The sequence below is a fragment of the Nothoprocta perdicaria genome, unplaced genomic scaffold (assembly GCF_003342845.1).
Source record: "Nothoprocta perdicaria isolate Ctin4 unplaced genomic scaffold, notPer1 scaffold_2, whole genome shotgun sequence".
Lineage (NCBI taxonomy): Eukaryota > Metazoa > Chordata > Aves > Tinamiformes > Tinamidae > Nothoprocta > Nothoprocta perdicaria.
In genome coordinates, this window is record NW_020455204.1 from 1,962,581 (window position 1) to 1,979,409 (window position 16,829).

Below are 16,829 nucleotides of genomic sequence, written 5' to 3' on the forward strand. Positions count from 1 at the left end.
CTTAATCCCTCCTGCTACATGAATAGCTTTGGCCAAAAGTGTTCTGGTAAATGCTCTGTGCTCTTTTTTTCCTGTTACTGCTGTGTTAGGTGCAGCTCGGACAGTGGTTGCAAGAACGTAGCAACTGGGTGAAAGAGATGGATCTGGTGCCAAACTTGGAGCCTCTTATCTTTGCTCTGTGACTTCCCCTTCTTGTAACTGCAGGGTAGATGTCAGGGGCAGGCTGGGGTTCAAAGCCACTTTTCAAGGCAGTTCAGGAGGCTTATAGACAAGGTCACACAATGAACTGCATCAGCTGGTATGAGTGTCTCACCCTCTGGACTTTGGCCTGTTTGTCAAATGAGCGGCATTGGCTGAACTTCTTCTTGGCTGGACGAGGGCTGGGAAATAAACAAATAAAACTATTGCACAGCGCAGCAGAATGAACTGAACCAAGACTGTCACTCACTGTGGTCTAAAGTGCAAGAAGGAAAGCGTGTGCTCTGAAACTGGAGGGTAGCTGGTTTCTGGGAAAGGGTAGTTGGCCAAATACGCCCTCTGAAATGAGTTTTGGTAAAGGCTGTTGGATGCCTCTAAAGGCCTGTGGTGCAGAAGTCACATCTGTGTTCCTGAGTCTCTTATAACCAGTCAGCAAACTCCCCTAGGATTTATGACCTACATTACAAAACGTCCCTGCTGAAAAGCTCAGCTTTTGCTAAAATAGCTAGTGCTATWGCTAAAAAACACTTTCTTTTGAAAATGATACCCATTAATGCATTTGGTTTCTTGACACTCTGCAGAAATCGGTCCAAATAACTGATTTTAGGTGATTTTAGGACGGACTAAAGCTTGCACTTATACCCTTGCAGAATGAACTGTGGTGGAAGCACCACTATGCAAGTCCCCTCTAGACACTGCTTGGGTGCAAGTCTAGGCAATATCGTCATAGGGAAAACACAAGAAAAGGTTTAAAAACACTTTATTAAAAATATAATTTAAAGACTTCATCAGAAAATAGAGGCCTTTGTACAACGGTATGTTAAAAGTCCTTCAGGTTGACTAAGTAAAACAAACAATGGTATTCTGGTGGTGGTAGGAGGAGTGGAAAGGGACCAGCCTGCGGCTCTCTGGATCCAAGCAGGTTTTGGCAGCAATGGGGAGTCATCCTGCTGGGATGGGGTCCCTACGGCCACGGGGGAGCTCTCTGCTTCACAAATAAAGCACGTAGCAGATTTTAAAGCATCTCAGCTGGCTCTGTTTCAATGTCACTAGCAAAGCAGATAATTGCAGTGTGGCACTGGGCTGTAGATAAGGTGGGCTGTAGATAACATTACCTGGCATCGGGGTGAGGCAGGGCACAGCTGAGCCTGTCCTGAAGCCTAATAGGAAAGCAAGAACTATGCTCCCTGCTTCTAGATGGGTTTTGGTTGCTCTCCATAAGCTCTAAGCACAGTTGGTCTAAAAAGTGCACATCTTGCTGTAGCCAACAACCAGCCTAGTTAGTCCATCTGGTCCTGAAAGGTGAGCTGCAGGGGTGTCGGGTGCCTGTAGGTGCTTCCCTGGGATGTCACTGCCATGGAGAGGGTATTTCCAGCACTGGAACACCTCAGGCACAGTAGCTGAAGTGAGGAAGTCTTTGCTAAAAGTAGAAAACTTTTAGTTTCAGCAAATCATAGAAGTCAAAACTGGCTATCCAAAAAGTTAAACAGAAATACCACCCAACTTCAAGCTGGAGGCCCATTGCACTTGTCTCCGTTGAAACATGAATGTGATCAATGTGAGTTTGATGGAGGCTCTAATGCTCTATAACAGAGTGTTTTGCTACTTCTGTGGCTCTGCTCAAGAAACGTGAAGTCTTCAAGAAGCTCAAATATTTAAGAAGCTTTAAGACTTTCCTGAAATAGGGAATTGAGCTCCAGTTGAAGAAGATGTGGGGGTATGCATGCAGCTGGCTGTAAATGCAGGTGAATAAGTGCTCGTGGGCATCATGTGGCAACTTGGAAATACTTGTGTATCAGCTCTGACACAGCTGTGCTCGTGCCCTGAACTATCACCCTTAGCGTGGAGTTTCCGAAGGAAAACACTTGTCTGGCTCTTGTCAGCTTCACTCTGGACATTGTTAAGCTAATATTGAGAGTTGAGATATCAACAAGTTGATGGCTTCATTGGATGGGTTTTATGGTTATTAACACAGACTCACAACCTATCTGGCTTTGTTCACAGTGGCTAGACCTGGCTTGGATTTGCTTTAACGGTGTGTGCTCAGATACTTGTCACAGTGTTTACAGAGGCAGTTTCCAAGTTCCTTTCCTAGGAACTTCTCTAAAAGTGGGGTGGGAATACTGAGGGCTGAATGGGAGATGAGATATAACGTGTTTGGGGAGGAGGAGGAGGGATGGGTTAGAGCCTTGCTCTGACTTTGCTATACAAGGGCAGACAGGTTGGAGGGAGTTGTTGGGCACTGCTGCAACTTGCCACTGCCTAATGTCCAAGTGCCTTGATAAATATTTGTTAATTATGTCTTTTTGCACATCTAATTCCCTTAGTCATTGCGAGCAGGGCAAGGTTAGGGAGGAAGTGCATCAAGGTGAATGGGTTCGGGGGTCTCCTCCAGGAGTTTCTTCTGGTAGTGATGGTTCTTACAATTGCTAAGACGGTCCTRCAATTTTCTCCTCATCCTCTTTAGTGATTGTTAGATACTGGTTTTGGTAAACAGGCAGTTAGGCTAGGGAATAAAAGAATATTCTGCAAATGCTGCACGGCAGTTCTCAACTGTCCTGGTGGTRGTTGCCTGACTAGACTGAGCCCATGGCAACAAACCAAGGCATCCCGTTCTGCATCCTTGGCATTCTGCAAAAAATTACCAAGCTCTCAAGAACAACGTCCCTTCCAAAGCTGGCCTCCCAAAGGCCTCCACCTGCCTTCCCAAAGTGCTTCCCTTCRGCAGGCAAAGGGCAGGAAGGAGGGAGATCTGGGAGCGGGGAATTCACATTGCTCCATGGGAGCCTCACTCGCAAGGGCACCAGTGTGTGAGGCTGCAGGAAGCTTCAGCACAGCTGGTCCCAGTAACAAGCTTATCAGAGCAATAGCCCTAAAGAAACTAATTATGCTCTTAACTGAGGCTCTGCAGCACAAACAGAAGATACAGCTAGGTCACAGTGTTCCCAGTGGGTTTTGGACCAGTTCTCCTTTTCCCACTGTGTATCTTCCTATTTTGAATAGCTGGTCTGCACAAGAAATACGCTTTTCCAAATATTGAAGTGTTATGGAAGATGTCATGGACGATGTAGCTCTAATCAAAGCTGGCTGACGTATCCTTGTTTTGCCTGAGGGTATTTGCAGTCCATTGGAGTTGGGCGTCATCAGCAGTTTTGTCCATCCTCTGGAAGTACCCTCAAGAGAACAACTGATGCTGGCATGCCCAAGCCAAATTTAGTTCTCCTCTGGGGCTTTTGGTTAGAATAGAGGAGCTGTCATGACATCTGATGCTAATATCCAGCTGATTTCCCCAGCTTCCTTATATCCGAGTAAGCAGAGATGCATTTTCCTTCCTTGGAAATCCCCTGCACAACATTCATTCCAAACATGAATTCCTTTTCTTTATGCTCTCTTCTCAGCAGGCCTCTCCTCACCTCCTGTGGTGGGGAGAGAAGAGGACATGGAATGAATGGGGCAGGGTCTTGGGCAAACGAAGGCCGTGTATGTGGGGTCAGGTTGAGATCCAAGTGAGGCCACTCACCTCGCTGAAGCCTTTCTCAAACAGGATTCTGTTACCTTCAGCATGCATGATGGGAGCTGCAATGGCGTGTTCCAGGTCATAGCCAAGCCACAGCTTGTTTATGATAGCCTGCAATGAAAGAGATCCCGCAGTGATTGGAGGTGGTGGGCAAGGACCTGGGTTACAGTTGCACCGAAGCTACCTGTCTCCTGTCTATGTAAAGCTAGAGGTAAGAAGGGGAGGAGAGGCTGAGTGGGCAGCAGAACCTCAGCGTGGCCTCCAGCATAGCAGAGCTAACAGCAGCACAGGGATTCCTTTGGGTTTATTGGACGTGTGCTCTCCTTGCTCACTGGAGGTTCCTCTCCCTGGTACTCACCATCGCCGTAGCACTGACAATCAAGGACCCTCCGGATCCTCCGATCACCAGCATGTCTCCMGTCTTGGATAGGAGAATGGAAGGCACCATGGCTGAAGGAGGCCTCTCCCCTACAGCAGAAGCAGAGAACATCATTCCTCTTATGTAGCTGCCTGGRGGGGCTGGAGAGACACATAAATTTCTCTTTTCTGCCCTTCTTGTATTGTCTGTGTGGSTCTTGTACCCATAGAAAATCAAGCATCTGCTGCTGTTGGAGAAATCTGAGGACACAGGACCTTGTGTGAGGGAAGGCTCATTCGCATTGCCTCTGTATTGGCAACGCTGTGTTGCAGAACTCAGGGGAAACCTGCAGCACTCCCATACTGTGCATACAACCAGGTATTTCTTCACAAGTGAACCTAGAAGATAGGCACCCTCGCCTTATAAGTAGTTCCTTCACTTACTCCCTCTCATCCCCACCTATCCACAATGAGCATTTTTTTTAAATCTCTATTTTGCCCAGTCAGAAACCGAAACCAAATGTTCTTTCGGTTCTTTTTCTTTTACAGAAGAGAACCAGTATTCTTTTATGTGAGTGCAYGTGTGCATAGACTCGGAAAAACACTTGCCCAGGGGCTTAATCCTCTCTCAGTTCAGAACAAACTCCCTCTCACTCAGACCTACAAAAGGAATGAGTGTCTCATGTGCAGACACCCCTTGCCCAGCTGTACCTGGCCTGTATCTCCTGGCCTTGATCCTTATCTCGGGGTAAGAGGGCTCACCTGGCTTAATGCTTCTGTTTGCTATGCAGAAATCAGCAAGCTCATTATTTAAAATGATCCCGGTTTGGTTGGAATACACGAAGGAGCCAAACCTGCAGCGGGGAAAGAAAAGTGGCTTTTCAGTGACCAGCACTCTGCTGTGTGGATGGTGGCTGAACACAGCACCCTGCAGGGCTTCCTCTGCCTCCTCATCCCAGCCTGGAACCGCACCAGCTACAGTGTCCAAGAAGCTCTTGGGCTGGAATATAAGCTCCCTCTTACTGGTAGACATGGGGATTTGCCCAGCCCACAGAAGCTCTGCAGAAACTCTCAGCAGAGCTCAACGGGTTTATGGAGCTCRAGTGTGATATTCCCCTCAGCTGATGTGCCAAGACGTCTTGGTATTCATGGATATGAGACATTCCTGCTGCACAAAACACTGAAGCCCCAGGGTTTTTCTTGTCCTTGTGGTGCACAGCTGCTGCTCGCCTCCCGTGAGCCTGGCACACATCCTGTGTGATCCAAATGCCCCTGGGCTACTCACGGGTAGTTGATGGTGCTGGTGGCGGACACGGCGCTGCCGTCGGCGGCGAGCACCGACACGTGCGTGGTGCCCTTGCTTTGGTACCCGTGGCTCGGGCTGGACGCCGACAGCTGGTAATAGCTGAGCGGGTGGTCACCGTGGCCGTCCATCCGGCTTCTGACGAGCTGGGCAGTATCGTCCGACAGCAGGGCCTCAGCCGTCACCTACGGGGACAGCGAGATGGCATCGGGAAAGCACAGACAGGGCTTTCCGTGGGCACAAGTGCAGTGCCAGGGCTTAAGGACCCGCTGTCCAGCACTCGGCCTCAGCAGGGCTGCTCCCAGCAGCAGTTCTGAGCATTTGCTCTCCTTGTCTGGCTGCAAAGTGGGTGTTGGAGCATCCCKTGGTGCTGTTGCGTTGTGCCAGTGATAGGCAGGCTAGTAGGTAGGCAGGTCAAACGGCAGTGCAGAAGAGGCTGCGGGTGCTGGGGGTGCCCAGTGCCACCCCAGTGCACCCCACGAGCTCACCTGGGCATCAGAGAAGGCCGGGTCACTCATGAGGGGTCTTTGCATGTTGCCGAACTTCAGAGCCTCTGCAATGAGGTGGTAGGTTTCCACCCTCTTCTCGAGTGTTGCCAGTGATTCTTCACGGAGCTTATACTCTACAGAGCAGGATGAATATGTTGGTTTAAGGATTCAAGGATATAAGGACTCAAGTCTTGCAGAAAATATTGAAATGAACCTCCTTTTCCTATCCCAGTTCTTACCTGGCCCCCCAGCACTTGAGCAGGATGTGAGAACAGGAACAACCAAGTACCGTTTTTCAAAGTGGCTTTGAAGCCCTGGGAAAACCAGGTGTCCTTTGGCTTTTGCAGTAGCTATGGTGATACTAACCCACTGCAAGAAGGAGCCAGGTCATCTCCAAAGCAGCCTGGGGCATCACCCTGCAGAGCACAGCCTYCCTGCTGCTCTGGGACCTCTCCTGCCATTGTATTCCCACCTACAGCTCTACGTGCTCTGCATGTTCTGCGCAAACCTTTTCCCCTGTGAATTTACCTTCCAGGATCTTGAGGATGAAGAGGAGCACAGCACCTCCCAGGGGTGGCCTGGGCGCAAACACCGTGGTGGAGTTGTTCAGGGTGATGTTCAGAGCCGAGGTCACCTCTGCTTTGTATTCCTTAAGGTCCTCCAGGGAGATACTGGAGCCTTCAAGAGAAAATTGGAGGGCAGCTCTGATCATCTGATTAATATAAATCTCTAGTAGGCACTGGGCTACTATGTGCTATAAAGGCCATAATGGGTGAGTCTTGGCTCTACTGGCATAGGACACACACACACGTTGGGCCTTCCTTGGGAAACAAATACAGGGCAGATAGACAACGCTGCAGCCTGGCTGAGCATGGACTTCTTTCCTACCTGAAAAAGGCTGTTCTACCAAATTTTGCTGATTCTGAGACAAAGCTAGAAACGTCCAAAGACCCCAGTGAATTTGACCTGAAAATATCTAGCCCAATAGTTTCATAGATTTCTGTTTTCTTTAGCTTTTCAGAAATAAATATGTATTTTGATGGAGGGTGTCTCAAGATTTTGGGTGCATCTGTAGATGCCGTTAGGCTGTGGCTGTGAGAAGGGACTTTCACACAGAGATAAAGACCTGTGTGATATATATCAGGTTTCTGGTATATATCAGACATATAAACCAGGCTTCTGGAGAGCACTGCGGGTACCCAAAACCCAAAGCACCACAAAATACTTTGGAATCTCTTCGCTGTGGCCAGTGCCCTGCGCTGTGCCAGGTGCATCCTGCACCCTGTCCTCCTGGAAGCGCAATGAAGGTGAGAGACCCTTTGGAAGAGCCAGGAAGCAGCTTGTCTCCTGGTGTGCAGCAGGGCTGTTACCTACCCGCTCTCCTCAAGTCCTCCACCAGGGCCTGGCCGACGAGGCCCCCATAAAAGGCCGAGGCGCCGCTTTCTGCCACAGTCCTCAGCGTCCGCTGCAGGGCCGGCCACCTGAAGGTCTCTCCAYGCCTCAGGAACCTCTGCCCTTCACAGATCAAGGGGCTGTTAAGGAACATGGATCAATTTCCAGCATTTATTCTCAGAATCACAGAATCAGAGTGGTTGAGATTGGAAGGGACCTCTAGAGATCATCCAATCCAACCCCCTGCTCCAGCAGGGACACCCAGAGCACGGAGCACAGGGCGGCATCCAGGCGGGTTTTGAAGACCTCCAGAGAAGAAGACTCCACAGCCTCCCCGGGCAGCCTGTGCCAGGGCCCTGTCATCCTCACAGCAAAGAAGTTCTTCCTCACCTGGAGATGGAACCTCCTGGGTTTCAATTTACACCCATTGCCCCTTGCCCTGTCACTGGCCACCACTGAGAAGAGCTTGGCCCCTTCCTCCCTACATTCTCCCTACATGTTAATCAGATCCCCTCTCAGCCTTCTCTTCTCCAAGMTGAACAGGCCCAACTCAGTCTCTCCTCATACAAGAGATGTTCCACTCCCTTAATCATCTTTGTTGCCCTCCACTGGACCCTCTCTTCTCTCCCCTACCTGAAGCTGCTCCGGCATTGCCAGAGCCCGCATTATCCTCCTGTCTACAAGCAGAAAAGCTCTTCTTGTCCAATCCCTACCCACAGCAAGCAGTGCTTGCTCCGTAGACAAGCTTTCCTCCCCATGGACCTCTGCCTTGGAGCTGACTCAAGGCAATGGGGCTTCTCCAAACCAAGCATCTGCTGCGCAAGCTATCGTCGGGGGACCATTTCCACACTGTTGAGCTCTCTCAGCAGATGGAGRCAGTCCGTCTTTGGCCAGGTTCCTGGCTGCTATTCCTAAGCAGATGTGCATAGTAGACTGCTTTGCTGTGCCAAGCCACTCTAAACTTAATWAAAAAAAAAAAAAAGATAAGAGTTGCTGACAGAGAAAGATTTTCAAAAAATACTTTTGCTACATCCCCCCCTCCTGCCCTTTCCTCCCTCTCCACAAATATTGACCCAGCAGAAGCAGCTCATGCTCCAGAGGAGCATCAGAGGAGAGGTGTGAGAAGGGGGCAATAGCAACAACCTAATTCATGGCTCTTACCAGAGTTTCCGTCCTAGCTGGGAGAATTTTGAGTGACTGATGATTTTGTCCAAAACGGGGGAAATGGTAAGTGGCTCAGAAAGGAGCTTGATGGTTGGCTCAAACAGGGATTTCCAGGGTAAGCGGCCGTGTCGCTTGTGGGCTTCCTCGTACCCACGGATTTCTCCTGGTACAGCAATCCACTGGGGTCCTGAGGGACACAAGGACAGTGTCGAACCCAGCAGCACCGGCCCGTGAAAACACCCGGGTGAAAATGCACAGCTACAGAGGCAGAGCTACAGCTGCTACCAGCAGACTTGGGTTTGTATTTGCTTTTGCTGCTGCTTTCTTTCTTTCTTTTGTTCTTTCGTTCTTTCTTTCACTACCTGGGAGGGGTTTAGAGAACGTGGAGCCAGGCTATTCTAAGAGGTGCGTGGTGGGAACAACCAGGGATCACGGCMCAGGGTGCAGCAAGGGAGATCCCAAGCAAATGCAAGATGGGAAACACTCCTAAGAAGAGTGATTAAATACTAGAACCGGTATTGGAACCGCTATTGGAAGTGCCCAGTGAGACATRAGATGCTCTGTCTTTGTGGAAGACGTGACAGGACACGGCCCTGAGCCACCTGTTCTGACTGTGGAGACAACCTGGTTTGAGCAGGAGTTGGAGTAGGGATCTCCAACATTCCCTTCCAACCTCAAAGACTCATTCACGGTTCCTCTTCAGGCTCCTCTTCCAAGAAGACAAGAAAAAATCTCCTTTAGGCACTAAGTCATTCCCAGAATAAAACGTGTGAGGCAGGAATGGATGCAGCAGGGAATGTGAGGAGATCCAAGATGTGCTGCTAATCAGGAGTGACAACTGCCAACCCAGCAACAGCAAATGGATGGAGGCCTCCACACACAGTTGCCAAGTGGCAGAGAGGTACAGAGCTGCAGCACCTCAATTCCTGGCGCTTCCAGGCCCTTTCCTGGTCCTGGCACAGGGACAAGCATCCCAGCTTTGTTTCTTTCATTTCCAGGGAATCGGAGAAGTCACTGGCTATAATTTTCTCCCTAACAACTGCTGGGAACTAAGCTCTGGAAATGCAGTTTTCCTCCGAGAAATACTTATGCATGGGTTTCTCCTCATGCCCTGCTCCTCATCCTGCTGACTGGCCAGAGTGCCAGGTTTACTGCTAAAAAAAATTTTTACACAGGCCTAACTCCTTTTCCCTTTTCCTTCCATACAAATCCCTGCAGAAAGAGCCTGAGGAATCAAAGGGGAGCAGAGGGAGGTGGGTGCCCCTAGCCCGTAGTGCTGCCYCATGCCGAGCTCCGCGCCACGCTCCGCACGTCCCCTCTCTGTCCTTACCAATGGGGAGAGCGCAGCCCACGGGCAGGTTGTGCGGGACCACGCGCGGCACCGTCTCGCGGGCGTTGATCACCTCGACCCTTCCTAGGAACGAGAATCACAGAATCACAGAATGGCCAAGGTTGGAAGGGACCTCTAGGGGTCATCTAGTCCAACCTTCCTGCTCCAGCAGGGACACCCAGAGCACAGGGCAGCATCCAGGTGGGTTTTGAAGACCTCCAGAGAAGGAGACTCCACAACMTCCCTGGACAGACTGTGCCAGGACTCTGTCACCCTCACAGGCAAGAAGTTCCTCCTCACCTGGAGATGGAACTTCCTGTGTTTCAACTTACACCCATTTCCTCTTGTCCTGTCACTGGCCACCACTGAGAAGAGCTTGGCCCCTTCCTCCCTACATTCYCCCTTCATGTACTTRYACATGTTAATCAGATCCCCTCTCAGCCTTCTCTTCTCCAAGCTGAACAGGCCCAGCTCACTCAGTCTCTCCTCATGCAAGAGAAGGGGCAAARGAGTAACCTTTAATAACACCAGCCAGGTCGGTCTCACGTCCATCTGCAAGGTAGATTGGCAGCCTCATCGCTGTGGATTTTATCCCCAAATTTGCATATTTTTAAAGATGATTCCAGCCCAAGTGGGTCGTGTACTGAAATGCCATCTCTCATTATAAATGAKATGATGGTGTGTGCATGCCATGCTCTTCCTCAGTGTTTCTAGAGGGCCACTTTCCACACATATTTCCATATSCATCATGCTTATAAGTAGGATGGCAATACTGAAACCCCTTCCTATGTATGTAGGGAGACTGAAGGGGAAAAAAGGGCTCCTTATTTCAAGTCTACCCTAATTATCCCTCCTCCTGCTCTCTGCCTTGTGCCTTCTCTTTTTCCATCCTAGACCACACAGTGGGAGCCCACAGCGCAAGAGCACCAAGCCCAGCAGGGTGCTGGATGGCTCTGCAGAGCCGGCTGATTTAGGCAGCAGCAGCAGAGAAGGTCTGGGGACGGATGGGAAGGGAATTTTGCCAAAAGGGGGAAAAAAAACAGAGGTTTTTGCCAAAACATCTATTTCGTAAGACAGAGCCAAGTCATTCCAGGCTTGTGTCTCCGTGGGTCCACTTGGAAAGGAGCTTTTTTTAAATCATGACATTGTTATTGTTTGCATTGTTGATTTTATTATCTCGATCTCTCGGTTCTGGGGGGAGAAGGCGTTGGGGGGGGCTGATAAGCACGGCAGCCRAAAGGGCAGTAGAAAGGCAAAAGCAGGAACACAACAACCCTGAAGTTAAGCCAAGCACGGGAGGGCTTCCTGGCAGGCCCTGGCAAGGGCTGGATTTGGGTCTCTGAAGAGAAGACACATCCCCAGGGCAGGGGCAGGGATCCCAACACCGCTTTGGGAAGTCAGAGCCATTCCCACACAGATGGAGCGGGACGCAGCGCCACAGCAGCGAGCGAGGCGTCCAGGACGGAGCCCCTGGACCCGTGTTTGGCTCTGAGGTACCGCTCGAGGTTGCTTAGGAGGAGGAAGGGGAYGCAAAATCAGTTCACTTCAGAGCTAAGGCTCCTTCCCACCACACGATCTCTCCAGGTTCACGCTGCAAGACTTGTCAGGACAGCAGCACAGCTCCTGCAACGGGCTCCCGCTGAGGGCAGATGCAAAGAAATCGCATCCCATTTGATGAGAGCAAGCAGCTTTTTGGTTAAAAACCGCACAGACGGTGAGAGCTGCTGGTTCTCCCCGGCCCCGGGGGGCGGCCGGGCTGGCCTACCTGAGCTCGCGTTGTAGATGGTGAAGACGACCCCGCCGCCCAGGCCCGAGCTCTGCGGRTTCATGGCCGAGGTGCAGATCAGGGCGGCGATGGCAGCGTCCACGGCCGTGCCGCCGCTTTCCAGGACGTCCCTGCACCAGGAGGAGAAGAAAGGAGGTCGTTAAAAGCCAAGAATAACAGGACAAGGAGGATGGGACTGTGTCTCCTTAGGGGAAGCACAAGGTGTGCCTGGCACCGCAAGGGAAACCTTGGAATTGCAGGGAGCTCCGGGCAGCAGAGTGCGGAAAGGCTCCTTCCTTTGGGGCAGCGGGACAYGGAGAGAGAAAGTTGATGGGAGGAAGAGGAGGAAAGAGCTGCCAAAGGCCAGAGCTGCACAGGCTCCCGGAGCTCATGCCAGGAGCTGGCTTCATTCCTGGCTCCACACCGGCCTTTCCCGGCACACACTGGACAGCGGGACCAGGACACTGACACGGGAGCAGCAGATCCATCGGGATCATCCCAGGGATGGAACTCCTGGGACTGTTTCACCTCCAGCCTGGAGTGTCCTCCAGGGCTCACCCAGCACCAACCCTCCCTGCACACCTAAGCGCAGGAAAACGCAGCAAGAGGAGAACAAAACGTGCTCGTACCTGGACACGGCCGCACGGAAGCCCACCCTAGGGAGGCAGCTCACGCTGCTCTCGCATGGACCTTCTGCCAGGGAGACCTGTCTCAACAAGTGCCTCCTTCCAGCACAGCCAGGAAACCCTTCCCCGTGCACTGGAGGTTCCTCCCTGCCATTTCGGGCACTGGGATCTGCTGGAAGGGTTTCTGACCACTCAGGCTGCACAGGGTGAGGACCCTGGAACTGCTGCATGCAGAAAAACAGCATGAGGACAAAGGGGATGAGAAGAGGCCGGGGGGAAGCACCGGGTTTCTGCCCCAAGCCCCGTGTGGCTTCCAGCCTCCTGTGGTATCTGCTGCCCTGCACACGGAGGCTGCACTCGGAGCCCTGCTCCCGCTCGTCCCCTCGCTGCAGCGGGAGATTCCCGTTGCTGAAGAGCTGCAGCCTTTGAGCGGATAATAGGAGCAAGGAAGCTCCTGGAGGTGCAGGGCCTGGCAGAGCTTTCAGCGTGCCAGGGCATTAGAGGATGGAAACAAGTCCTAACATTGCCCGCAGAAGCTTGCAGTGACAAACACCGCAGAGGAAGCCCGATGCTGCTCCTTTAAATGCAGAGCATTGGGGTTCATTTAAGTACAATGCAGTTGGACCTTAACATAGAAAAATCAAATACATTTCAGAAAAGTCCCCAAAGCTCCAGATCCTTGCGCCAGGTTCCCAACCATGCTTGCACATGAGAGCAGTGGCTGCATCTCCTGCCCTGCATCTCCATGGGACTTGCGGCCRTTGTCCTTCTGCAGCCAGTGCCACCCACCCTCAGCACATCCACAGGGACATTCTGCATCCTCTTGAGGAGCAGCCCACCTTGGTGAGGCTCCCATTGCTTCCATATCACCTGGGAATGTTCCCATGTCACCTGGGAATGGTCGCTCATCTGCTCCCAAACATGGGTGGTTGACTCCTCACCCCTCACTCCTCACAGGAGCTACGCCAAACCAATGTGTTCTTCGCCGGAAAGGCTCAGCTTGCTCCCAAGGACAGTCCCAGCTTATTAATTTAGTATTTGCACAGCTGTGTCCAGCTTCTGGATGATGCTAAGACCTCCCAGTGTCCTCAGCTGCTTGGTTATAACAGCAGYGTTGAGGACTGAGAACTCGTTAACTACTGCAGATGAGTGTGGTGTGTACAAAGCTCGGAAACCTGAGAGTCCATGCTCCTGCTCCCACATTCCCAGTTGGACCCAGAGCCAGGACAGCACAAACCAGGTAACCCCAGGGCAGAGCGGTGCCTTTGACTCCAAAAGATGGATCTGGCTGCTRGTCCCAGCTGATCCCTAGACTGTAACTCCCATCTACCAAAGGATGAAGATCCCACCAAATTACCAAGACCATCAAGGAACCAGGCGAAGGAGAAGGAGGCTGGTGGCAGGTGGGCAGCACCGCAGGGAGGCTGATGATGAGAAGAAATRTGTAATTTCCAGATGATCTCCAGGTGGTTTATATGCCTGCTTACTGAATATGTTATTGTCACCGTCACCGTCACCTCTGGACATAAGCACCACCTCTAACTGCCTCTCACCCGCTRCACTGATGCTGTTTCCCTCGCACCCCGTTATCCCTGAGGTCCCCTTTCAGCAGACAGGCCCGGCTGTAGCTAAGGAAAAGGAAAGGCAGGAGCCTTGCAGCCAGGCTTGGAGCTCAAGCAAGGAAGCAAGCGGTCCCAGCAAGGGCCAATACATACATATATATAGGAACATATATATATATATATATATATTTATTTATTTATTTATGGGAGAAGTGCTTTTGTACCCCTCTCTCTATCAACATCACAGCAGCACAGCTGAAGAAATTCAATAATAAGATGTTTTGGCCAATATCCTTCCTGCCCCATAATTAAGCTTTAGGGTACAGACATTAATGATGTTTCCTTAATGCTAGGAACAGAGAGGTTGTTAATGAGCAGTTAATCAACACTGGGATTGACCTAGAGCAACAACTGCTTCTCCAGAAGGGTCAGTTGCCAAAGTTAAAAATATCAAAATAAAGAAGAAGGGAAGGCAAATCCTATGGGACAGAAAGATGATCCAGCTGCTGGGTTATGACTGGGATTTTCTCAGCAGATCCGCTGTGTAGAACTGAGATTCCCATGAACACGTTTGGACTTTAATCCTCAGCCTCTGCCGGGCCCCAGGTGGGCAGAGAAGTGGGGCTGGAGGCGGCTGCTGGGCCGGTCACGGCCCCTCATCCCGCTGCACCAAGCCCGTGCTGGGATAAGCTCTTCTCCCACGCCTCGGCTTCCCCTGTCCTCGGGAGCACATGGATGCGGAGGAGGAGGGCAGTGCATTGGCAGCTGGTATGAAATATTTTTGCATGATTTTGGGAAAAAAAAAAAACCCAAACCAAAAAAAAACCCCCAAAAAACAAATCTCTTCCAGTGTTCAAAAGGGATTGGTAGTAACAAGCATGGAGGGGGAGGCAATCATTTGGGGCCAGGAGCTCAGAGATGGAGAGGATGGTTGAACCAAGGTAGTCGTCTCTGGTCTCCGTGACACAAGGATAAGTTACTGGTAGCTTCAGCTACCAAGCCACAGTTTGGGGTGTAAAATGGTGTGTAAAATGAAGTCTCTGCCTTCAGCCGCCTGCTCCTCTTCTTCCTCAAAGTCCTTCAGTTCACTCCGGGCCAACCTTCCAGCAGGGCTAGGCTGGAGATGGACACTCCGTTACGCAATATTCCTGCAGTTCCCRGTTGCCAGAGTCAAAATCCATCCAAAAACCTGACCTCACTCAACACTGGGAACCAGACCTAGCGGCTAGGCTAAGTCAAGCTCAGGACTTGCCAATGTGGGTAATGACACAGTGGCGTCTGGCYGAGATTGCTGGTTTTCTGTAGAGGATCCAAAGAGTTGTAAAAAGACCACAGAAAGGACAACCTTACACATCTGTAGCGTGTGGAAATAGCTGGAGATGGAAAGGAATGAACCCGAGGATAACGGCTGAGCACACGATGGGGAGCAGCAAAGAGGCCCTTGAGGTGTTTTCCCTGCCCCAAGATCCCACCTACAAAAAGATGGGATTGCTCTGAAGGCAGGAGGTTCAGTGCAGTTAGTTCCAAGCAACTCAGCTACAACTGCAAGAGAAGCTGCCCAGGACTGCCTCAAACAACAGAGATTAACCCAGAGAGCAGAGCATGGGGTTGCATTTAAGCATTTTTTATTATTATTACTATTACTATTACTATTACTATTACTATTACTATTACTATTATTTTAAGGAGGGGGAAAATGTGTTTTTTTAATTAAGGCGCAATTTGCAAAACTTAATGAGTAGCTTTTGCAATCGTAGGCACTGGCCCAGAATGACTGGGAGACGGGTGCAGGAAGGGGGACAGCAAAGCTGGGAGGAAGCAACTGCAAAGATATATGAGTGTTTGCATAGAAACATTCAGAAAAAAAATGAGCTAAAACCAGTATGTAGTAAGGAAAAAGAAAACCCATGATTGTTTCTGCTCGTTTCCTCCCTCTTAAACCTCATGACTTTGAGTCATGACTTTGAGACTGGACGATACATGGTGGTATTTTCTGCAAAACTCCAATTACTATAAAATGGCATCTGTGGAGGAGTGGGGCACCCTGGGGCGTCTGGCTCTGCCCAGCCCTTGCTCCCTTTGCTGCTGAAACGAGGAGGCAAATGAAGGGTACAGGTGAGCAGAGCGGGGCCTTATGGCTACAACTACTCTGAAAAAAGTGAATTTTACCCCTCCTGTGGTGACAGAATATCCAGGGGAAAGCAAAGTGCAGGTAGCAGAGGACAGTAAGGGGTACGTGAGTGACAGGGATGAAAGGGAACCCCGGCGCCGAGGAAGCGGGATGGGGCTGGGATGCAGGGGAAGTGCAGCAGGGGTGATGGGGGAGCCTCTTCCGCAGGGCAGAACTGCGGAGGAACCGCGTCAGGTCTGTGCAGCTGAGCTTCAAACAGCATTCCTAAATATGTCACTTTGCATCTTAAAGTCCTCTATAAAAGTCACAATTTTTTTTTTTTTAACTTTAGTCAGAAGTTAGAGTTAGTTAAAGTTACTTAACTTTAGTTAGAAATAAGAGCCCACAACTCCATCCCCTATGTGTCCTACCTGTGCAGGTTTCAGTTCCATCCTTTTCCATTCACGTAAAGAAATGTTTAAAAGAACTGAAGTGATGGTAATAGCAAAATAATAGCGTAAAAGTTGGAATGCACAAGAGAAAAGTGCTATACAGATGGAGCTGTTGCATCGGTGGGAGCCAGAGGAGATCCTTACACCTACACCTTTCCTTTGAGAGATGCTGWTAAGTCCCTTGTGCATTGCAGTTAGCAGTGCAATGCACGGTTAAAGCTTTGCTCCGAGTGCAGCGTTCCTGGAACCGGGAATGCTACTGGGAAGGTTTGCACCCTGCTGCCCATCTGTGCCAGCCCCTCGCCCCCCCCATCCCTCCTTCCTCCAGGTGCTGGAGCCCAGGCAGCCCCTTGTGGAAATCGGGCTGGATTTCCAAAGCTCCGAGCTGCAAACCTTTGCACCCACACCCTACGGATGCCGAGGCTCCCCAAAGGATCTGCAGCACGAGCCGCGGGGAAGGCGACAGGGCGGCCGCCCCGCGCGGGCACCGCTGCCCCCCGCCCCGCGAGCCGCCCGCACGTACCGGCCGATGCGGGAGCAGCGCTCGGTGTCGGCGGCCACGGCG

The 16,829-nt window shown here is 51.0% G+C and overlaps 1 protein-coding gene across 1 annotated transcript; it reads right to left on the reverse strand.

The window, feature by feature from the left end:
* Positions 1 to 1,267: 1,267 nt before the first annotated feature.
* GGT5 (gamma-glutamyltransferase 5) lies at positions 1,268 to 16,828 on the reverse strand (the record flags this gene model as incomplete). The annotated part of the gene is made up of 12 exons (XM_026037447.1): positions 1,268 to 3,614; positions 3,719 to 3,826; positions 4,074 to 4,183; positions 4,835 to 4,926; positions 5,358 to 5,560; positions 5,864 to 5,997; positions 6,392 to 6,541; positions 7,238 to 7,395; positions 8,417 to 8,606; positions 9,750 to 9,833; positions 11,515 to 11,645; positions 16,788 to 16,828. Coding segments are annotated over 12 exons (1,548 nt in total), but the record flags the coding sequence as incomplete, so codon positions are not given.
* Between the last annotated feature and the right edge of the window lies 1 nt (position 16,829).